The 24,926-nt window shown below is 34.8% G+C and overlaps 1 protein-coding gene across 6 annotated transcripts; it reads left to right on the top strand.

Moving 5' to 3' along the window:
• The first annotated feature begins 4,626 nt into the window (after nucleotides 1-4,626).
• LOC149245132 (uncharacterized) lies at nucleotides 4,627-9,340 on the top strand. Of its 6 annotated transcripts, none has more exons than XM_089457666.1 (9): nucleotides 4,627-4,983; nucleotides 5,646-6,687; nucleotides 7,309-7,542; nucleotides 7,677-7,742; nucleotides 7,880-7,948; nucleotides 8,075-8,146; nucleotides 8,238-8,462; nucleotides 8,557-8,656; nucleotides 8,787-9,340. In XM_089457666.1, the coding sequence occupies exons 2-9, from the start codon at nucleotides 5,755-5,757 to the stop codon at nucleotides 8,822-8,824; spliced, it is 1,737 nt and encodes a 578-aa protein (XP_089313792.1). In that variant the 5' UTR covers nucleotides 4,627-4,983; nucleotides 5,646-5,754; the 3' UTR covers nucleotides 8,825-9,340. The 6 variants fall into 6 exon arrangements, with proteins under 6 accessions (XP_089313792.1, XP_089313790.1, XP_089313794.1 ...); XM_089457664.1 differs by having other exon boundaries at nucleotides 4,628-4,983; nucleotides 5,657-6,687; XM_089457668.1 differs by lacking the exon at nucleotides 4,627-4,983 and adding an exon at nucleotides 5,035-5,164 and having other exon boundaries at nucleotides 5,657-6,687.
• Nucleotides 9,341-24,926: the final 15,586 nt, after the last annotated feature.

Genomic DNA, 24,926 nt, shown 5'->3' with positions numbered 1-24,926 from the left:
AAGAAATGGAGTTTTTTTTAGTGAGACATTTTGGAAGCTTTTACGGTGGGTTTTGTAATTTCTCTAAAATCCAGTCGGAAATTATTGAAATCACAAGCTTGATAGATAACCCTGTGCAATCGAAATGCTCTAGAAATTTTGCAAGGTGCTGAATCTCTCTATATATGTATAGTAAAAAAACTAGTTTAAATAACAAAAATCAAGATTCCGCCTCAAATTTTTCTACTAAATTCCAACACCAAAAATCTAAAAAATCACACTAAAAACAACTCCTAAAGAAATTGGAAACTAGAAAATGAAGACTTCTCAGACTTACGTACGTACGTAGTATGAATATATTATTATTAATATGAAGACTAATATGGAAATCATATAAACTTTACAGAGGGAGAGAATGATTACATGCCGGAAATACCTAAATTAGAAGATTGTCAGGCTCGTATACTACTACGTAATTATTAGAATACCCTTTTAAATAAAGGGGTGGCAGTGGGATTGTACGCGGGGTCTGGGTTTTGTTTTTCAATTTTTGGTCGAGCAGGCCATTAAATGGTGTGTGATGAGCTTTTTAATTTTTGCAATGGTTATCTACATGACGAGGACCGGGCAACTTCGGTGAGCGACAAAAACAAAAGAGGGAGGCCCCCGCCATGATGTTGACTGGACGGAGGCCGTGTCTCCTCCGATAGCGATGGCATTAAGCTAATACCCCCCCGGCCGGCGGATGTCCGTTCGTCCGGTGGTGGCTGGTGACATGGCATGTTCTTTGGGAATGAGGAGATTTTATTGGTGAAGAGGGATGTGGCCACGTGGGTGTAGATGAGGCCATGCCCGACAGACGTGTCAGTGATGAGAATGTCTTGCCAACTGGGGATCAACACATGGAGTGGGGACAACTCCCACATCCGCATCTCGCGCCTCCGATCGCGATCACGATCAGATAGAAGCCGACTGGCCGGTCAGTCAGACGGAGCACCGTCCGGCAAAAGGTCCCCGGTCGGGGACCGCTACGTGGCAGGGGTCACATCAAGTGTGCTGCAAACATAACCCTTCCCTTCTCTTCAGGGATAGAATTTGATGGCCGTCAGCCAGTTTGCCCATCTGTTGTTGTTATTAGGTAATTTGGTCGTGAATAGTCGTTATCAAAATTAAAATCTTCCTTCCCTAAGTAATTTGGGTGTTAAACATGGTTAGTTTTAACCAGGTTTGTTACTCAAATTAAAATCTTAATTAAATTGTGTAATTTTTATTCAATTTAATAATAAATGTGGTATTTTTTAAAATTTAATAATCATGGAAGTGAAATCTGATTAATGTGATTGGTTTCGAAGAATTTTGTTTTTAGTTCGGAGAGATTTTGTTTTATATAATAACCTAGGTATCAAATTCCAAGATAGTCAAGTAAAGACACTTAAAATCTAACAATATTAAAGATTAATGACTTATAAGATAGTCAAACAAAGACACCTAAAATCCAACTATGTTAAAGATTGAGGACGTCTAAAATAATCAAACAAAGACAACTAAATCTAACAATTTTAAAGATTTTGATGACATACAAGATACGCAAACAAAGACACCTAAAATCCAACCATGTTAAAGATTGATGAGAAAAATATATATATATACAAAAATCAAGTAATTTGAGTGTTAAATATAGTTAAACATTAAACATATTTGTTATGAATATGAAGTCTTCTTCTATTTAGCTAATAAATTATATATTTTGTTTTATCAAATTTATTGAAATTGTATTTGATTTAGTAGGATTTTATTTTATATGATGAGCCAAGTTCCAAGATAGAAAAAATGAGACACCCAAAATCCAACAATATTATTAAAGGTGGATGACCTATATTGTAATAAATTTACGCAACTTGTTATAAATGTCTGTAAAGAAATCCAACAATATTATTAAATAAGTTATATATTTTGTTTTATCAAATTTAATAGCGAAAATCTGCCTAATGAAATTGTATTTGATTTAGAAGGATTTTGTTTTATATGATGAGCCAAGTTCCAAGATAGAAAAAATGAGACACCCAAAATCCAACAATATTATTAAAGGTGGATGACCTATATTGTAATAAATTTACACAACTTGTTATAAAAGTCTGTAAAGAAATCCAACAATATTATTAAATAAATTATATATTTTGTTTTATCAAATTTAATAGCGAAAATCTGCTTAATGAAATTGTATTTGATTTAGAAGGATTTTGTTTTATATGATGAGCCAAGTTCCAAGATAGGAAAAATGAGACACCCAAAATCCAACAATATTATTAAAGGTGGATGACCTATATTGTAATAAATTTACGCAACTTGTTATAAAAGTCTGTAAAGAAATGGGTACAATTTTCAAATTTTCACAATGAAATAATTTAATAAGTAAAACTGTTTCGGTGTTCTAATAAAGGTATGGGTACAATTTTCAAATTTGCACAATGAAATAATTTAATAAGTAAAATTGTTTCAATATTCTAATAAAGGTATATATATGAGGATTAAGAGAAATACTAATTTAAAAATAAAATGAATATTATCGTGTATAAATATAAAAATAAAATTTAACATAATTTAAATTAACATGTTGTTAAAATTTATAATTTTATTTAATTATAATTTTGAATGTAAAATTAAAAAAGAAAAATACATTTTGTTATAAAAATTAAAAATTTTATGATAATATTTATTAAATTTAATAATAATGAGAGTCAAGCTTCATTAATGTGATTGTCATTAGTTCCGAAGGATTTTGTTTTATATAGTTGGCTACCAAATTCCAAAATAGTTAAAGACACCTAAAATCCAATGATATTAAAGATTCATAACTTACATATAATAAAGAGATATAAAGAAATTGAGTAATCTTAGCGTTTAATATAGTTAAAAATTAAGCATGTTGGTTATTAGAGTTGTTTATTATGACCAAAGTTCCAAGATAATCCAAATGAAACACCTAAAATCCAACAAGATTAAAGATTGATGATGTAGATTGTAACAAAGATCTTGATAACTTAGATTATAATAAAGATTTGTAAAGAAATGGGTATAATTTTCAAATTTACATAAGGAAATAATTAATAAGTAAAACTTTTCAATAAATTCTAATAAAGATATATAAGAGGATTGACAGAAAATAATTAATTTAATAAGGGGATTGGCATGGAAATACTAATTTAAAAATATAATGTATATTATTGTATATGAATAAAAAATAAAATAAATGTAATTTTAAAATGATAAATTTTGATTTTAACACATTTTTGTTAAAATTTATAATTTCATTTAATTATATAAAATTTGAATATAAAATTTAAAACAACAATTTGTTGGCAAAATTAAAATCTTCAATTTAATTAATAAATTTGGTAATTTTTATTAAATTTAATAATAATGCAAGTCAACTTTCATTAATCTGATTGTGATTGGTTCCAAAGGATTTTATTTTTGATTTCAAAGGATTTTCTTTTACATAGTTACTTAGGTACCGAATTCCAAGATAGTCAAATACACGTAAAATCCAATTATACACCTTATAATTTTATTTAATTATATAAATTTTGAATATAAAATTTAAAACAACAATTTGTTATGAAAGATAAAATCTTCCATTTAATTAATAAATTTGGTATTTTTTATTAAATTTAATAATAATGCAAGTCAAATTTTATTAATGTGATTGTGATTGGTTCCAAAGGATTTTGTTTTACATAGTTACCTAGGTACCAAATTCCAAGATAGTCAAATACACCTAAAATCCAATGATATTAAAGAGTGATGACGTACATTCTAATAAAAATATATAAAAAAATCAAGTAATTTGAGTGTTAAATATGCTTAAAAATTAGGCATATTGGTTATCAAATTGAAATCTTCAATTTAATTAATAAATTTAATATAATTTTATTTTATCAAATTTAATAATGAAAATATATTTAAATTTGTTTTATATAATGACCCAAGTTCCATGATAATCTAAATGAAACACCTAAAATCCAAAAGATGGTATATTGTAATAAAAGTTGGTAAAAAAGGGTAAAATTTTCAAATTTACACAATAAAATAATTTAAGTAAAAATATTTCTCAATATATTCTAATAAAAATATATTAAAAATGAGATAAAAATAATTATTATGTATAAATAAAATCTTAAATCAAAATAAATTGTTTGTTTCTTTAGGTCCAATAGACCAATATTTGGTCTTAGCGGATGTTAACCACTATCATCATCATCAAAAAATAAAATAAATTTATTTTTAAATGAGATTTTTTAATTTAACATTTGTTTTTATAGATAACCAAAAAATTATAATTTTATTTAATTATATAAATTTTGAATATAAAACTTAAAAATCAATTCATTAAAAAATATTATTATAAATAAATTAAAACCTAACTTTGTTAACTCTGCTCAATGAGTGAGCGGGAGGTTCTGTGGAGTCCCTCTCTTGACAACTTTAACGGTATCCGTATTTTGTTGCCGATCTTGATACGAAGAGAAAAGGAAGAATACGGCGAGGAATACGGTTCGTATGTGGTATTTAATCTTTTCAAATAGCTTTGCTGTAAGATTATTTGCATCTGAATCTGAAGCTCAATCTGAATCTGAATCTGATGAGGGTGGAGGAAAACACTAAGTTCCGTGAACTGTTTGATATTGTAGCAATTTATTATTAATGCTATTCCCCGTGCAGATTTGACCTGGGCCAGATATGCATCATTAAGATAATATTATTAATTATTATTAGTATTCAAATCCGCGGGATCAGGGATCAAACGAAAATATTGGGCGTGAAATTTTTGTTGCTGTTTATAAAGGCCGACGCGGACGGGGAGGCTTGTGTCATTCAGTCCTTGAGGTTGTTTGCGACATTACAATTAGTATTGGGAGTCCATTGTTCCTATTGAAGCAATTTATTAGGTTAATATGCACCGGAAAGCCTGCCGAGGACTCAGTTTGGCTGCCTGATACAAAGGTGAGGCGGGCGGTATGATTTATAAAGCTAAATTTGGTGTTTAATATCATCTTCTGCACCTTTTTTTTTTTTACATGTCGGTTGGTACATTCCTTGTTAAAGAAATGCACTGCTGCTGTGTGATGTACGATTTGCATTTGTTGCCTTTGGCTTTTATCTTCATCGGAGCGCGGTGGACAGAGTAATGATCGCGCGCTGAGTTAGTTTTGTGGCACTGTCAAATTTTGTCTTGGGCATTGCAATGTGTCTCTGAGAAACCTCTCAAAAGATGAAATTTGTGCAAGATTGAACAACTTTTGGCTTAATTATGATATGGAAACTGCATCTTTAGAATTTTTTGTTGCGAAACTGCTTTTTGAAGTGGACCTGTACTGAAAGTGTGAAGATTTGTTGTCAAAGAGCAACTGAACTGTAGTTTTAGACTGCTTTATAGGGAGAAGTAGGTAACCTTGTACATTGAACCAAAAATGGAAAGAATAACTTTGTAAATCATCTGAAGATAAAATTGCAGGTTTAAATTTGTCCAGAAAAGGAATACATGCTAAAACAGTGAACTAAATTGTAGGTTTTAGTTTTAATTATGGAAAAATTTGCGCTGCAAAGGCATTTTTCTGTGCATTTAGCTGAATTATTTTGAAGAGTGTAATGCTAAATAAACATAGTTGTCTTGCAGGGGGTTCAACAGTCCAACATTTTGACAAGGCTAACAAGCTCGAAGGTTAAAGAACTGCATGCAAACTGGCTCCTCTTGGCTACGATTCATTTGTTTGCATGGACCAAGTTACAGACGGCTCTCATTCAGCTCAGCACTTGCTTTATTCTCTGCAGCAACCGCAAGAACAACAATCAGAGGTCGCATTACTGCCAGACAATCCTAATAACATGAATGCAATGGACATGTGTATGCTCGACCGACAAAGAAAAGGGTCTAATGCACAGCCGCAGCTGAATTGGCCGCAACAACAGCAATTCTTGAGAACAAATTCTAATTCCGAGCAAATCCACGGTCCGTTTATTTCATTGCTGAATACTTCTGAGATGCTTTCTGACGGCATTATTACAAGCGAATGGCAGCAATCGGCCGAACAAAATGGACATTTACTGCCGGCAAATCCAGGGTACGCCATGAACTTAGGCGGATCAATGTCGTGTCAAGAATCTGCGCTCCGACAAACGTTAAGTAGGTCAATGTCCTCCCCGAACGGACCGCTGAACTTGCATACTGACTGGTCAAATTTATCGAACAACACGAAAATTATGTATGGTGTGGAGAACGAGGCAACTGGCAGAAGCGCTCTAAAAGCGCCGGCATGTCTGGGGCCGTTTCCTTCGGACCCTGGCTTTACAGAGCGAGCGGCGAAATACTCGTCTCTTAACGGCAAAAATTGGAACGCAAGACTCTTAACAAGTCAGAGAGCATCAGTCGGAGAAATGGAGACCAGTAGCTTAGAATTCCTTTCTGATGTTGCCCGAAACGAACCGCAAGTGGCCTGCTCTAACGATTCCGAAAGCAAGAAGGCGTTTTGCAGAACGGCAAGCTGTCCTCCGACGGTCGAAAATGTGGCAGCTGAAACTGAGAAATCGTCGGTCGTGGTTGAAGAATCTGCCGTTTCTGAAAAGTCATCTGCAGGGGACATTAAGACTTCAAATAACAATGCCGTAAAGAAAAGGAAAAGTGGCAGGAACAGTGCTCAAAACCACAGGGTATGCTTCCCAGTTCCGAATTCAGTTTTTCTATAATTTGTTTCCTGTGATGTTTGTGGTTGGAAAAATTGCATAAATTTCGAGAAATTTGGCCTATAAATTTCCCCCTTATCTTGACGGAAAAATAGTTTCTTTCTCTTTGAAGGTTTCTCGCTGCAAAATTTAGAGGAAATGATGAGTGGAGATTCTTTACCATATTCGTCTTATGAATTATGCTCTTTCTTAATATATAATATCGGTCCAGTTGTTTCTAATTTTTCATACTGTTTTCTAAATTATGGTTATGAAGAGCTTTACAACTTATCAGGGATATTGTGAAAGCTGTGCATTTTATGAGGGATTTGACCCAAGATTTACATACAGTGAAGGTTTTACCTTCTTCCAAGATCTACATTGGTGAAGATTTGCATCTATACTAGGCAATTGCAATAAAAAATAGATTTCATTGAAATTTTCGAGTAAAAGGTTTGAGCGTTTTGAGGATTTTTTTGGATTTTTGCATTTTTTTCAATATCTTGAATTCTTGAACCTCCATTGCCGTAAAGATTTTTACCCTTTTACATCCAAGTGCGTTCTGTTTTGGCTCTGAAACCTTGGTGCGTCCGGTAAAATTGACCCCAGGCGGCAGATTCCGAAGAGTCCAAGGAGAAGCGAACCAAAGCTGTTCATTCCGGCGACAAGGAGAAAGAGGACGTAATGGCGAAAACAGAGCAGTGTAACAGTGACAATTCAGTGGATTTCAGTCCAAAACCTGCAAGAGAAAATCCAAAACCTTTGGAGAACCAGAAGCAAGACTATATTCATGTTAGAGCTAGGCGAGGCCAGGCAACCGACAGCCATAGCTTAGCAGAGAGAGTAAGTTCTTCTATTATATTATATAATCATTATTTACCGCAGTTATTCGGAGCTAAAGTCATCAATATGTTCAGAAAATCGACCATAAAGAACTGTGAGGGATTTTTCTAAGATTTCAATTGCCTTATCTGCAGGTTAGAAGAGAGAAAATTAGTGCACGCATGAAATATTTGCAGGACCTGGTTCCCGGGTGCAATAAAGTAAATATTATAAGCCCTTTCTTAAATTGATCCACACATTTTATTGCACTGCCACTGCTGCTCTTTCTCTGAAATAAACAAAGAGTTTTTTTTTACCTGACGTTGTTAACATGTTTTTTAATCTTTTCTTCAAACAGGTTACAGGCAGAGCAGTCATGCTGGATGAAATCATCAATTATGTTCAATCTCTTCAACGACAAGTAGAAGTATGCAAAATTGCCCAACATTATTGTTTCTATCTTCAATTTAAAAGTGTTAGTTCATGATTTCTTTTCCTCAAATTCTAGCATTTTATTTATCATCTAACCTCGTGATCATGTCCTTCATATCAGTTCTTATCAATGAAATTGGCAGCCGTTAATCCCAGCCTGGAGTTCAACATCGACAACTTTTTGGCCAGAGAGGTAAGATACCAGGTGATCTTGAATTTATTTTCTCTTTTTTATGTACATTTTTAGGCAAAGGCTAACGCAGTCGTTTGCGGATTGTGCACAGATGATGATGCCTATTCCTCCTCCTGGAAACTTTTCTTCATTGGAAGGAATGTCTCCAAATGCGGCTCCCTATATCCATATTCACCAAATGCTGCAGCAGCAGCAACAGCAAGCTTCGTTGCAAGCAGGAGCATGTACTGGATTGGATGTGCCTACGCTAGATACTTCAACATCACTGCATAGACCAGGTTCTGCAGAAATGTTTGCAGATGCTGCCAATTTCCAGGTGAGAACAGAATTTTCTTTGCTTGATCAATTTCACATCCTTCACCCACTATTCATTTTGAAAATTTATTAACATAGAGCCAAAATCATGACAGGGGCATGCACCTTCTACTTGGGATAGCGAGCTGCAAAATGTCTTTAGCATGGGTTTAGTTCAAGACAGGCAGCCTCCATTTCCATCTGAAGGACTTCCTGGTTGGCCCTTCATCTCTGAAAGCCTTCTGTCTTCTTATTTCAATGCTATAAAACTTTTAAAATCACTGGAACGTTGCAACTAAAACAAGAATCCCATTTGCTTACAACTGTTGCACGTTCTGTGTTTCAGGTCATTTGGAACCAAACCATATGAAAATGGAAATGTAAGAGTGGTAGATGCCCTACATTCAGATACATTAATCATGTTCCCCAAATTGAGGTTGCATGCACTGATTCAGGAGGAGGAGGAGGACAAGACAACTCGATGCAGCTTTCTAGTAGCTAGCTAGCTGATTCTTTGCTAATCTATGGATATCTACACCGCTTCTCTCTAATTCTATAGTTCGACTCTTAATGCGCTTTCTCATTCAAGACTGAGAATAGCTCCCAAGGCTCTGACTAAATAATTACTACAAATAATTAAGTTCTTATTATTATATAGCACCAGGGATGTAAATAGATTTAGCTTCTCTAGCCTGGTAATAGTAATTTGCAGGCGGACTATTCGCCACATTCTTTAGAGTGTATCCCTCTGAGCTTTAAAGGAGAATCTCTCTGCTCCATAGCTCAGTAGGTATTGTACACTTATTTAACTATAATGGCCATAAGAGGTCATTTTTATTGAAAATTCTATTACTTGTTTTGGCATCGAATATAACAGAGTGACTGTCTATTTCTGAGAAAGCTGACACCTCAATTTTAAGTATATGTGGACTACTATTATTATATAAAAACAAAATTTCCAGTAGTAAAATTAATAAAATCCCAATTTCCCGTATATGTATTAAAATATACGAGGAGAATCAACATCAAAGCTAAACCCTTTCAAAAAATTATATATATTTCTTGATGGTTGCCTACATTTAATACACTTTAACTTAAAAGGCAGTTGACAAATATTCGAACACAGTGGGAATCCAAGAGCCTGGGAAATCGCAAATTATAGACTTTTCAAAGGGGGATTTTATGGAAAGCCGCGTGATGAGTTTAATCCATTCTATACGTTGAAGGGATTTTCAGCAATCTAATCTGAGCTGAAATTTATGACCATCGCCTCTCTCGAGCTCAGAGAAGTGCGATTGTGTCTGGTCCCCATTTGGCTTTATTTGTTTATTTTCTAAGTTTTGTTGGAAATGGTTCTTTTTCTTCGTTGAATTGATGGACAAACTTTACTGAAAAGGCTTCGGACATTATAATTCTCAATGCATTTCAGCTTGAAACGCTGGTCATTTTCCGTAAAAAGGTGGAATGAATTAGTTATATAATATAACTACCTCACCCACTTACAAATAGAGAGATCAATCACATCCCATTCAAATAAAGAGAATTAATAAAAAAATCATGAAAATAGATAACTTTATAATTACTGCCAATATTTCCACGACATCGTTATTACTCCAAGAATAATGGCGGGAAAAATGAGTGGCGATCATAGAAGCTATTAATGGAATACAGGGTGTCTAGTTCCAATGTTTGGTAGATATGATAAATATTAGATAATGTTCTTGTAAGTCTATATTTAATCATTGTAATTTCTAACATGTTTCTTCTTCACATAACATCAAATAATACATGGTTTGACTTTGTCCCAAGTTAATCGATCATTTATTGTTTGTGCGTGGTGAAAAATCTACACGGCAACTTCCATTTTTCTTTTTCTTTGATGTTGTTTGTCTTTTGAACCTCGGCTTTATATCCCTAGTCAATGAGGAAACTCATTTTCTAAGTGCAATGACTATGAAAAGTTTATACTTATACACCTTTGATTTTTTTTGGTTAGAAATTATAATAGATAATTCTTACAAATAGGTCTTCGTTTATGAAAAGTGTGTTTTTCATTATAGTTTTAATTTATATATGATAGTAATAATGGAGATTTTGATATGGGTTTATTTCAAGAAATTATTAGAGTATTTAGGGGTAAGTTTATTACCATGGTTTTCAAATAAAATATTAATATTTTTAAAATAAATGTTCATGTATTTTTGTTATTTTGGGTTAATGTTTTTTTACTAAATTATTTTAGGGAATGGCAATAGAAATTGAACATAACCTATGAATTATGAAAACATTGTTTTTTTATTATTTGTTTTGAATTTGAATATGTGGAAGCATCATGACTTATGAAAAATTTGTTTCACATGACGAAAGGCAAAGACATAAAGACTTTTTTATGGAAATGTGTTTTTTTTCTTGTTATAGTTCTAATAAAAAACATTGAAACTTGTAAGCCTAGATAGTGATCTTATTTGTTGCATTGTAAAGCTTAACTTCTAGCTGTAATTAAAAACTTCATGTGCTACTATAATAAGATTGTTGTACAATTCATTCTCAAGTAATGAAAAATACCTTCATCTATTTCTTCATTTTTTTCTCTTCTTAGAAGATTTTTCAGTCATGAAATTAGGTCCTCGGGTGTGTTTTTATGTAGATTGTGTTTTTATTTATGGATCTACTTGGTGTTAGTGCAAATCTATTGTTTTTATTTATGGATCTACCCGGTGTTAGTGCAAATCTATTGGTGATGTGCCAATCTATTGGTGATCCCCAACAGTTTTTGTGTCATTTTGTGGTCGGGTTTTACCAAAGTAATTTGTAGTGAAAATAAAAGATTTTTTTTGGCAAGATTTTTTTATTTATAGGAAAAATGATTTAGGTTTTTCAAATTTCATTAGGATCATTGAGCTCCTAACTCCCCATAATTATCACACTTCGAAATTAAAAATGCAATAACAACTCCATTCCAAAGGACTTTGGTTAAAGTGAAATCAATGAATGTTTGCCATGGGAGTAGGGACATGCTTTATAATCTTCATAAATGTACAACTCCAAAATAAGGTGGATAAGTTGGCCTCCCTATTTGGAAAGGTCAACAAATTCTATAATAAATTTCATGCTTTATAGGACACAAAGTTATCAACAACAAGCTCTGAGCATTATCTTTCCAAATTCTATAACAAAAACACAAGCATATAAAGAAACCAAGAAATAACTCATAAGTCATGAGTTCTTTGTATTCAGTGTAATAAATAAGAAAGTGAAGACTTTCTTATATAGGTTACAATAGCATTGAGTCAATCCACTTTATGAATGTGGGATTGATTAATAAGACATAAAAGAAAAAATATAACATAAAGTTAAATGCCTAAGTCTATTCAATAATTGACAATTATTACATAATTTAATACCCTCCCTTAATGGTCAATTTACTAACTACACCAAGCTTATCCTGAAATTTTACATATTTTTTAGGACACAAAGGCTTGGTAACAATGTCTGTAGTTTGATCCTTTGTGGGACAATATTGTAGCTCAATAGATCCATCTTCAACAAGTTGTCTGAGGAAATGGCAATGTATATCAATATGTTTGGACCACTCATGGAAGATTGGGATTTTGGCAAGTTTCATCACCCCTTGATTGTCACAAAAGAGGAGTATGGGCTTTGTTTGCTGCATATGCATATTTGATAGCATCATTCTGACCGAAACTGCCTCACACGCTCCTTTCATCGCTCCTCGATATTCTTCTTCTGTTGAGGAAAAGGCTATAGTTGCATGTTGCTTCTTGTTAATCCATGTGACTACACATGTGCCAAGGCCAAAGACATATCCAAAAGTGGATTCTATGTCATCAACAGAACTTGCCCAATCTAAATTGGTATATCTACATAACCTAGATTCTTTGCTTCTATTATAGAAAATGCTAAATTCAAGTGTCCCTTTCACATATCTCAATACCCGCTTTGTTGCATCCAGTGATATACTTTTGGTGTTGTCATGAATCAGGAAATGTAGCTCACAACAAAACATAAGTCAAGTCTAATGGTTGTAAGATATATCAAGCTCCCCACTAGTTACTCGTATATGGACTCATTAACTTCCTTAGAGTCTCTATGGGCTGAAAGTTTCAATCCTTTCTCCATAGGTGTAGACGAGATTGTGCAATTTGTCATTTTAAACCTATCCAAAAAACCCCCGACATATTTTGATTGTGAGATGAAAATGTTGCTATCTATTTTCCAGACGTCTACATCTAGACAGTAGTGTAGGAGGCCTAGATCAGTCATGTCAAAAGCTTTGCTTATATTATTTTTTATCTGTTCTATAGCCTTTTCCTCACTACCCATGATAATGATATCATCTACATATATAACCAGAAGGATGATATCATTACCAACTATTTTGACATACATGTTGGAATCTAAAGGACTCTGCGGGAACCCCTGTTCATCCAAGTATCTATCAATTTTTATGTACCGCGTCCGAGGTTCCTGCTTCAAGCCATGTAGAGCCTTCTTTAGTCGACAAACCAAGTGTTCTTTTTTTGAAACCTAAAACCCTTGTGGTTGTTGCATGTAAACTTCTTCCTGCAAATCTCCATTGAGGAAGGCACTCTTTATGACCATTTGATGGACCTTCCAGCCAAACTATGTTGCCATGGCTAGAACAAGACAGATGGTGCTCATCTTTGTTGTGGGAGCAAAGGTCTCCTCTTAATCGATGCCTTCTCGCTGAGAGAATCCTTTTGTAACCAACTATGCTTTATGTTTGTCAAGTATACCATTTGCTTTATACTTCACCTTATAGACCAATTTGTAGCCAATGGGTTTCTTCCTTGGTGGAAGAGATGTGAGATCCCAAGTCTGATTTTTCATCAAAATTTCACGTTTAGATGCCATGGATTTCTCCCATTCAGGTCTTCCTTTTGCCTCCTCAAAGTTTTATGGCTCAAATATTTCTTGTAGATTGACCATAAGAGCAAAGTTAACAAAGATGGTTGTTGTATGCTCTTTCCTCTAGATGATCATCCCTCGATCATTTTGCCTATCCGAACATCACCAATGGTATTATGCCACCATTTGAGTCTTTTCTTAGGATCCACCCCACCCAAATCAGTATTTCCACCATGACTTGGGATTCCTGTAAGGATGTCATTTGACCGTTGAAACAAACTCTCAAGATCAAAAATGATTAAACTAATAGTCTCATCTTCCCCCCATTCAAGTGGAGTTGCCTGAAGCCTGATACTTGAATCTGTTGGTACATATGGGTGCTCGGTAATTCCGGATGTAGAGGAAAGTTGGAAAGGTCTAACATCAGATTTATATACACTACTTCATAGAAGGGAGCTCGCGTGTGCACACAACTGTTCTTAAGGCAACCAACATATATCCAGTGAACTTATGATTCAATTAATTTATCATATGTTGATCTTTAATCAGTGCATCAATACTTTATTAAACATTAAGCAATAACCATGTGCAGTAATAACAGAATAAACCATCACACATGAACACTAAGATTTAAGGTGGAAACCCAATGTGGGAGAAAAACCACCTACTGCTCTTGTCTATGTCTTCTTTTTAATATAAAGAATAAGTTGTTGACAATCTTATATTGGTGCAGACTCATACCAGTACGCAACCACCCACCTACAGAAGGCTACAACCTTCTCTCGTTCTCCAGCTTCTACTAGAAGGGAGCTACAACCCCCTAGCTCTTGTACTAGCCGATATGTTTACCAATATGTAGGCACCGACCTACAGAAGGCTAAAATCTTCTCTCTTCCTCCAGGGACCACATTTCATAAATTTTTAGACTGGATACTCCTGGTACACAAAAAAACAATATGAAGGCCACGTTTCATCAAATTTTCACACTGGACCCATCAGTAAAATTGAAGCTCAAAATCAATCACCACCATAATACAACTATCAAATACAATCTGCATCAACCAATCCACTAAAACTCAATGATTAATCTCTAATATAACTGAAACCCAATCATCACTTTCTGAATCAATCAATCACTGAACCTCTTACACAACTAAATCAAACAATCACTAAACCTCTGATACAACTGAATCAAACATTCATTCAAAACCCAATCAACCGATACTTAATCAAAATACAACCAATCAACTGAAACAATTAGATCATTGTAACCAGAACAAAGATCTGAACCCACAACACTACATCAACAACCAGAACCAACTGTAACCTCAAAAATCATGTGTCAAAATGTATATGCTACTTCAATGAAGCCAACCTGCATGTATACGCCACTTCCTTTAACCAAACCTGCATATAACTCCAAAAATACTGAATAATAAAAACTTCTGAATCAAAATTGTACCAACCAACAACATTCTAAAGATCCACTGTCATATTACAGAGTTCTAAACAGATAACAGCAAGGATCACCCTTCTTACTCAATCAATCAATAAACCAAACTCAATATTCTTATACAATCAATTTTACTTTCAGATCTAATGAAGACATCATTAACAAACATCAACAAAACAACAACACTAATCAGATAGATCATTCATCCCTGAACAACAAGATTTTCTTCTGCATACGCTACTTGGAAGTGTCAAACCAACGTGTATACGCGCCTTCACCAAGGTGAACCAACGTATAGATCTGCAAATAAAAACTTATAACTTTGCAGCTATTCCAGACTTTAGATATGCCCATATCATAGCATTTAAAGGACAAAACATTTGTTAGCACTCAGATCTACCCTATCCATTATCAAATCACATGATGATAAGTGATTATGATCCTGATCCATCATTAGATCTCATCCATCATCAAACACTTAGGTGCATACTTAGTCCAGATCAAGCAAAGCATCGAAAACCCATAACATGCATATTTTCCTTTGATCTAACACTTCATAAGATATTCGTTACTTGTGCTATCTCACACTTTTATCTTCACCTCCTTATATACTTAGAGCCTTTTTCAATACCTTGGACCAAAACAACACTTAGAACCTATGGTATTCTTAGACGGGATCAAGTAACCGTTATTCTGCTCAATATTGTGGGCTAATACCATGGTATGGACCCTTGGTATTCTTTAACTTTAATTTACCTTAATTTTCCATCCCATATGTGCTTTTCCTCTTGTGAAAGTGCATGCATATGTATACGCTCTTTTTGTACAATGAACCTGCTTGTATACACTATTTGGACTAGGTGAACCAGTGTATACAACTTAACATACCTGAAAACATTCTATTTCCTCATTTTCTTGATTCTGATATGTAGTCCTTTGTTCCATCATCCTATTCTTTTGTACCATTACTCTGTTACCTCTTAATAGACCTGTTATAATGTGATTTCTCATTGTACATTACTTCTGAACTGGTTCCTTTGAACTGCCCTACATTTTTCACATCTGTAAACACAACTTCCATGCATTTTGTCACATCGTATTTACACTTTTATCAATTAGCTCATTCATCAAAGAACAACTCTTATCAAGGACAACACACACTAATAATCTCCATGTATCAAACCTTTGACCATTCTTCTGTTCCATCATTTTGTCATCTCTGATCTGTCTTGTAGATTCATCTAGTTATCATATACTTGTTTTGCTACAAGTGGGTTGCCATCAAGTACAACACATGCATCATAATGCCAACAATCTCCCCCTTTGGACTTGATGGCAACTACTTTGGTGTTTGGTCACCACAACCTATAAATAACATCAAGACAAGCACCAAGTTGTTCTAAACATCAAACTACTCTCCAAACACCAAGCTACTCTCCCCCTTTGACATCAAGGGCAAAGGGTTGACTAACCAATGTTAACGAAGACTTCCATATCTAAACAATTGAATATGAACATTGATCATGCTCGCCCTAGGCATATGCTGAAATCTCTAATCAAACTCCCCCTTAGTACATGCTAAGATGCACTATACCATCCATGCTCCCCTTAAGCATATGCAGAGTCTGCAGAAATATTTTTGAAAGAATAACATGACTCTATAACTCAACTATGTGAGTATGACCTTCCTATCACCAATGACTCATACATATATCAATCACCCAGTCAAGTGGGGATACATCAAATGAGTCAACCACTCAACCAAGTGGGATTACATATTTGACATGATATCAAAAGTTCATACATGAATGGATATGAAAATTATTACATCATGGGTTTTTACATGACCTTTACATCAAATGATATACATGACATTTATAACAAAGACCAAATGATCTGAAAATGGAATGTACTTGTTTAAGGGTGCAAGGTATCCATTTCCAATAATTTCAACTGTGAGCTAGACATTCCAAATGACCTCTAAAAATGTATAAACTTCTTATTTCTTATACAGAGATAGAATATAGGGGCATTCACCGGACATGTCACCTCTAAAAAGAGGATGAGTTCCAAAGGCTACCTGGCCCTCTACAGGCTCTGCCTAAAGAAATAACAAAGTAAACACTTAGAAGTCTTTGACATACACATACTTGAAGGTTAAGGTCTTGCGGAATAAGACAAGTAACTTTCTGTAGCTGAATAAGTGATTATGTGTGTATGCAAGTTATATTTATTTGTTGTTTAATACTTTATATCAGTTTTGTTTAGCATATCATCTTCAGCAAATAAAGACATCAAAATGATAAAGCAGTTCACCTCTTCTAGGCTACATCTGCTGGACCAAGCCTCTCCAACTAGGCTTGTCCTCTTGTATTAAAATTGCTACAAAGGCTAATACAAGAATATGGTGTCTCAAAGGACATATCTAACTATAAATACAGAATCAGAAGATAGGAATTAACCAAACATGCTCTTTCCCAAACACTAAACAGTGAATTTTGTACCTTATACAGTACTTTCCCCAATTGGCCCTAGTGGCCCTTTAAACTTGCATGGAGAATTTCGAGGTGAATATTACCTTAATTGGTTCTGAAACCTCTGCCATTAGACTCAAAAGGTCTAAAATAGCAGACATAGGCTTTTGAATAAACAAAAACGGATGAATATAGCCCCCAAACAGCTCCAACACTGAAACGGCCCTGGTGGGCCCTGAAAGCTTCCCTGAAGCTAAATAGTGAGAAGAATGCCTCAGAAGGAAAAACCAGTTGTAGAAATGGATTCAGAAGGTCGAAAATACCCAAAATAAAAAAAAAAAAAATCGTCCAAAACCGACGTTCCTAGCCAAAGTTATGGCCATTTAAAGTTTCTCCAGTTTTTCCCTAGAAAAACTCCAGCTAACTTTAGTTAACTCCAGATAGCTTCGCCAATTATGGCGGGTCCGCCAAATTTGGCGCTCCCGCCAAAATTCAGCCAAATTAACTGCAGTTACATTTAATGTTTGGTGGTTGCCTCAGATTTCATGCCAGGCGGAATATTTTTTTTTTATTTTTTTTTGAAAAATTAAAATTTCTAATGTTATGGACAAATTCTTCTTTTTGCCATAACTTCCTCATACGGCGACCGTTTTTCGAACCGTTTGCGGCGCCGGAATCGGGAAGACGAGAAATTTCCAATCATTCAACTTTGAACCAGTTCTAAGCACTTTAAATTTTGAGCATTTTACGACACTTAGGACATGAGCACCTGATCGCACCTCCCAAATGAGAAGGCTTTTGGTCCCCAAAAGCTCACTGAATCTCTGAACTGAACTATACAGCACTTGAGGAACAAAAATATCCTCTTCCATTCAGCCAAAAGAGCATACTGATGCCAAAATGTCCTGCCTTATCAACTGTCGTCATGGCGAATGTTGCTGCATAAACCAAATTCATCGAATCCCGACCAAGCTTGTTCGCCAGACAAACTGAAAGTTTGCAGAAACCAGCAATGAAACTTTCTGATATATGAGCTGAAATATTCTCCTGAACATGTGGGCTTGCCAGCTGTCACGATGCCCATCCATGGCACCTTCGCTCCAGAAGAAGAGCTGCCTCCCAAATGAGAAGGCTTTTACAAAGATGAAACACCTCATCATTTCTCCTCTTTACAATCTTGGAGATCAAATTAACTTTTTCCAAGTCAATATTACATTACATGCATGGTTAAAAACAAAGTAATCAACCCTTCAAGTTAATCACACATACATGTTTAAAATACAAGGAAATCATCATGATCCCTGTGCTCATGCATATCATTCTCATGCATGCAGTTTATCGTTCAACTTTCTATTAAGTACAATCATAAGTACAAGATCCTCGATCACATGTACATGTACTTTCAAAGCTGAAATGAATATAACTTCCGCTACAATAGAGTGAGTCTCATACTCAGCTTTTCCTTCCTGCAACTTGCATTCCCTTAACAAAGAAATGCATTCAATCAAAGACATGCAACTTTAATTAGATAGGAATTCTAACCATTTCTTACCAATCCATTTCAAAGGCGCTTCCTTTAACTGCACATCGATATCAACATGTGTATCATCCTGACACATCTCAATGATGGAAACTTCCTTCCCATTCTTGCCATACTCTTTCTCCCATTTCTTCAATTTTCGTGGAAGCATTGTTGGATTCAGAGTCCAACACCTTTCAACAATATGTCCATGCTTATGGCAATAAGTGCAACACAGGTTCATCTTCTTGATAGCATGATTTGCATTGTTCAATGGAACTTTTGCTTCTTGCCTCCTTTCCTTCAAAAGTTTCCTGCATGTTGCCATTCTTTTCCAACATCTAGACACACTATGGTTAAATAAACCACAAAAAGAACATGCAATTCTTTTCCAATGCTTGTGTGGAAATTTTCCATGCTTTACATGATCAAAGGAAATATGATTGAAATCAGATTTATACCTTTCCCTTTCACCTTCATTACCTTCATGAGGAGGTGAATCAAACGAAGAAGAAGCTCCTTTTGGAACACCATGAATCCTTGCAATGGCTTTAGAGCTTTCACCACTTCCTTTTTCAAGTGCATGCTTATGCACACCTTCTTCCTGCAAGGTCTGTTTCAAACTATTGCATTCCTCAAGGATACAACCTTTACAACCTTGCAATAAAGAACCTGAAATGAAACTCCTTCTAGGAACTGTTTCAATTGCCTTCATGGCTGCTTTGGAACTTTCTCCACAAGATTATCCATAGCCAAGACCCAAATTCTTAGGCCTTACCTCAACCATTATTGGCTCAACTATACCCTGTGCATGTTTGCCCAATCCTTTTCCTTCATATCCCATTTTGGACATCAACTTGGACCCTATGCCTCTGGTATGTTTCTCAAAAGAACCAACATAAACATTCTTATCAGAATTTGAAGACAAACTAGAATTGTTTACCTCTTCTTCCAGCTGATACTTGGCTAAGGCTTCTTTGGCAACAAGGAGTTGTGTCTCCAACTCATGCATCCTTTCCAGCTTCATGTTTTCAATATGAAGTTGGCCTTCCATTTCCTGCAATTGGTTAGAAAGCAACTGATTCTCTTCCCTCATGGAATTCAACTGCTCTTGAAGTCTAGAGCTCTTTCTTTCATCCTCATACATTTCTCTCACCATATTCATCATGATGAAAAATTCTTGCTTCAAGCCTTCATCAAAGAATCTTGTGAAGGAGGACGATTTTGAGAACTCACTTATGGAAGTTGTCATTGTAAAAATGAACAAAAGAGCTTCAGCAACTCAAACAACAAGTACTTTGCGGAATAATAAAGCAGTCAATCTCCAACACTGCTTAAGACACCTTTCAAGCTACACAATCAAGCTAGTGATGTTAGTCAAGCAACCTAGTGCTCCGATACCATCTGATCTAAAAATGGAATGTACTTGTTTAAGGGTGCAAGGTATCCATTTCCAATAATTTCAACTGTGAGCTAGACATTCCAAATGACCTCTAAAAATGTATAAACTTCTTATTTCTTATATAGAGATAGACTGTAGGGGCATTCACCGGACATGTCACCTCTAAAAAGAGGATGAGTTCCAGAGGCTACCTGGCCCTCTACAGGCTCTGCCTAAAGAAATAACAAAGTAAACACTTAGAAGTCTTTGACATACACATACTTGAAGGTTAAGGTCTTGCGGAATAAGACAAGTAACTTTCTGTAGCTGAATAAGTGATTATGTGTGTATGCAAGTTATATTTAATTGTTGTTTAATACTTTATATCAGTTTTGTTTAGCATATCATCTTTAGCAAATAAAGACATCAAAATGATAAAGCAGTTCACCCCTTCTGGGCTACATCTGCTAGACCAAGCCTCTCCAACTACGCTTGTCCTCTTGTATTAAAATTGCTACAAAGGCTAATACAAGAATATGGTGTCTCAAAGGACAGATCTGACTATAAATACAGAATCAAAATATAGGAATTAGCCAAACATGCTCTTTCCCAAACACTAAACAGTGAATTTTGTACCTTATACAGTACTTTCCCCAATTGGCCCTAGTGGACCTTTAAACTTGCATGGAGAATTTCGAGCTGAAGATGAACTCAATTGGTTCTAAAACCTCTACCATTAGACTCAAAAGGTAGAAAATAGCAGACATAGGCTTTTGAATCACCAAAAACGGATGAATATAGCCCCCAAACAGCTCCAACACTGAAACGGCCCGGGTGGCCCTGAAAGCTTCCCTGAAGCTAAACAGTGAGAAAAATGCCTCAGAAGGAAAAACGAGCTGTATAAATGGATTCAAAAGGTCGAAAGTACCCAAAATAAAAAAAAAAAAATTGTCCAAAACCGACTTTCCTAGCCAAAGTTATGGCCATGTAAAGTTTCTCCAGTGTTTCCCTAGAAAAACTCCAGCTAACTTTAGTTAACTCCAGATAGCTCCGCCAATTATGGCGGGTCCGCCAAATTTGGCACTCCTGCCAAAATTCCGCCAACTTAACTGCAGTTACATTTAAGGTTTGGTGGTTGCCTCGGATTTCGTGTGAAGCGGAATATTCCTTTTTTAATTTTTTTTGAAAAATTAAAATTTCTAATGTTATGGACAAATTCTTCTTTTTGCCATAACTTCCTCATACGGTGACCGTTTTTCGAACCGTTTGCGGCGCCAAAATCGGGAAGACGAGCACTTTCCAGTCATTCAACTTTGAACTAGTTCTAATCACTTTAAATTTTGAGCATTTTACGACACTTAGGACATGAGCACCTGATCACCAAAGATCTAAACAAGACCATGATAGTCATCATCAACTATCATACACCATATATGATCTGCACCATAAGCATCTATCAGCAACATCCAAACCAATAACCTGTATATGTCCAACATCAGTTTGCAAGATAAGCCAATGTACCTTTAATATCATCAACAAAGTATGCCGCATATAGATATCAACTCATCCCCTTGATCTCATCAAGATCAACTTTCTCCGTTTCCTTAGCAGAAAGAGCCTTAACACAGCCTTCCATGAATCAACTAAGTAACCATTCACATCATATCATATGTATGTGAAAACACCATAGTCATCATCCATGAATATACCATCATTATTGTACCAAGAACTGCATGAGCTTTCCATAACAAACCTCAATATATCAACCATGTACCTTCATTAGGTATTTTTCAACATCCCACATCTGATAAGCATCAATCATGATAATCATATGTGAGAACCAAACCTGTCATCATAAAGTAATATGTCATCATCATTATGTGACTAAGTAAGCCATGTCTCCGAATATCCATGTCTTCAAATAGCTATGTCTTCATGAAACCTACAATAACACCATTCTCTTGGCCAACCAACAATATTTACCAATATGAAACTTAAGTAATCATCCATGTAACTAGCATAATGTGTATCCATCATAGAGATAGCAATATGTATCTATCTTTTCATCAAATTGAAAAAGTAAATGATGAGTTTATAGTCATTTTTCAAACTTTCTAGATACAATCAAAAGAAGCAATCCTCAACCTTGTGAGAGCTAAGAACTATAGGAATCCATAACTGCACCATATGAAATTTATGTGTCTTTGAAGGCATGCTAACAACAACATAAAATAAATGAGTGACACTTATAAAAAATAATGAAGTTGTGTACTCAAGCTTTGTTCTTCGCCTTGAACTTATGAAGATCCCCATGTAAGCAACATAGCGTATGTACTTTATGCATCATCAAAATAATTATTTGAATCATCCATAAATCTGATTTGAGTAACAACTATGTGGCTCAAGCAATATAAGTATCATCTGATATTTCATCATAGGCAACCCATGACCGCATCATAGCATGATGTATCATTTAGAAACTTCAATAAACATAAGCATCCTCACCATTGATAAGAATAATTATGTACAAAGGACTTCTAAACATAATGCTAATGATGCATTATTAGAAGCATAACATATTCTCCCCCTGAACCTGTGCCAATTGTTCACTGTCAAATATGATCATTGCATATGTCAGTAAGAATCATCAAGGCATCATCATCAACTAGTCATACATCAAGTCATCAACAATTTATGAGGGTCAAAAGCACTTCTAAATAACATCCACAAACTATAGTCATCAATCATCAAGACAAAAAATATAATTGATAATTTTCTGAACCATATCAGATCAAATTTCCGAGTCTGTCCCTTTAATTCTTCATCAATCCAACCTATACGCGACTGTGCAGCTTCGAACTCTCGTATACACATGAATTTTATTCATAATATAAGCGTATGAGAATTGGAACACTGAAATTTTATAATTTCAGTTCCTTCTGAGTCTGTTTTGATTGTACCTGGTCCTAGAACTTTTGTTGAAGCATCAATTCTAAGAATATTATTACCATGATGGTTCTTCATCAGAGACTCCATTTTTCTCTTGTCTCCAATCATGTGATGAGCACATCCACTATCATCTTTGTCTTCGAATGAGCAGAGAGAAAGATCACACCTTATATGATCTTCCTTTTCTTGATTCTTGATGGATTCATCTTTTTCAGATTTTCTGATATAAATCTGCTTATTTGATTGCTTACCATATTGTCTACGATGATCCATAGACTTGTCCCTACATTCTTTTTCTATATGCCCAAACTTGTTACAATCATAGCATCTTATATGTTTCATATTCCTTCTATAGAGATTTATGGATTTGTGACCAATATTGCAAGAAAAACAATATCCCTTAAAGTCACTGGAAGCTGATGATCTTTTTGTGAGATGGTTATTAGCTTGAACCATTCTACTTCTGCATTTGGCTACAACATGTCCAAGATTATGACATATAAAACATTCAACATTATCCATCCGAGGAAGGAATCGATTAACAATTCCATAGTTAGGAGTAAATGATTTTCTTTGAAGACTTTCTTTATTTTGTTGTTGTTGAGGTTGACCTCTTATCTCCTTGTTGAGCATTTCAGATTTTGCATTAGAATTCCTTGCTTCGGTTTGTGAGCTAGATTCACCTTTAACAGTTTCATGAAAGCCAAGACTAGATTTGATGGCAGGAGGCCTTTGATTACTAAGAATGTTAACCAAAATCTTAGTACTATCTTGAAATCGTAAAACTTTATCCTTTTCTTCTAATTTATCTTTTAGGATATTTACCTCCACCTGATATTGATCTTCCTTTTCAAGATATTTCTTCTTCATGATTTCTTCAACTTTTCTTCCTTCTTCCACTTGTTGCCTTAATACGAGAACCTCATTTTCTTGTTCTTCAAATTCTTGAGGTAGTTCTTCATTCTTCTTATTTGAATTTTTAAGATATTCTTTTAGAGAGACGACCACAACTTCAAGACCTTCACAGTATCTGGTTCTTTCTATAAGTTCTGTGGTTGTTGTATCCTTTTCATTCACTTCATTTCTCAATGACGTCACTTCATCCTGTTGTATTTGACATTGATCTTCCTTTTCCTTTTACTACTTCTTTACTTTGTTTCCTTCCTCCAATTGGGCTTTAAACCTGGTAACTTCTTCTTTGAGGGTACATTCCCTTTTCTCAAATAGATCTTGTTGATCTCTAATTTTGTCTGTGAGCCCTTTAACTTCTGCCTCTATATTTCTTTCACTTTCACCCATAAGAGAAAATTCAATTGTTTCATTATCACTTTCATTATCATCAATATTTCATGAACAGAGAATGTATCACCAGAAGACCAAAAATTTGTACCTAATAATTCTTTTGCTTGTTCATCTTTAATTTGAAGTGATTTTGAATCTAAATACTTACTTCCACCTAATAGCCAATTGTCTCTTCTGCTATCGTTGTTCCTTTCAGATGTCTTCTTCTTCTGACATTCTTTCTTCTTTTGCTTCTTTCCCATTGTTACAACAGATCTCCTTCAAGCGATCAAGCTTCTGCCAAAGGACCCGCTCTGATACCAATTGTTGGGAATAATACTAAGGAAGGGGGGGGGGGGGGTGAATCAATATTTACAAATCAATAAATTTTTCCATTTCATAATCAGATTTATATACGCTACTTAAGTGAAGGGAACTTGCGTGTGCACGCTGTTAGGTTCCTATACCAATAGGTGTCATATTTCATGATTAACTATTAAAATGCCAAATATGTTCATCCTTTCCTTTCTGCAAAGGTT

Source organism: Pinus tabuliformis, chromosome 7 (assembly GCF_031772625.1).
Source record: "Pinus tabuliformis cultivar Carrire ecotype Pingquan chromosome 7, CPIR1, whole genome shotgun sequence".
In the NCBI taxonomy this organism is placed as follows: Eukaryota; Viridiplantae; Streptophyta; class Pinopsida; order Pinales; family Pinaceae; genus Pinus; species Pinus tabuliformis.
Note: the sequence above shows the minus strand (reverse complement) of the source record. Positions and strands in the feature narration are given on the sequence as shown.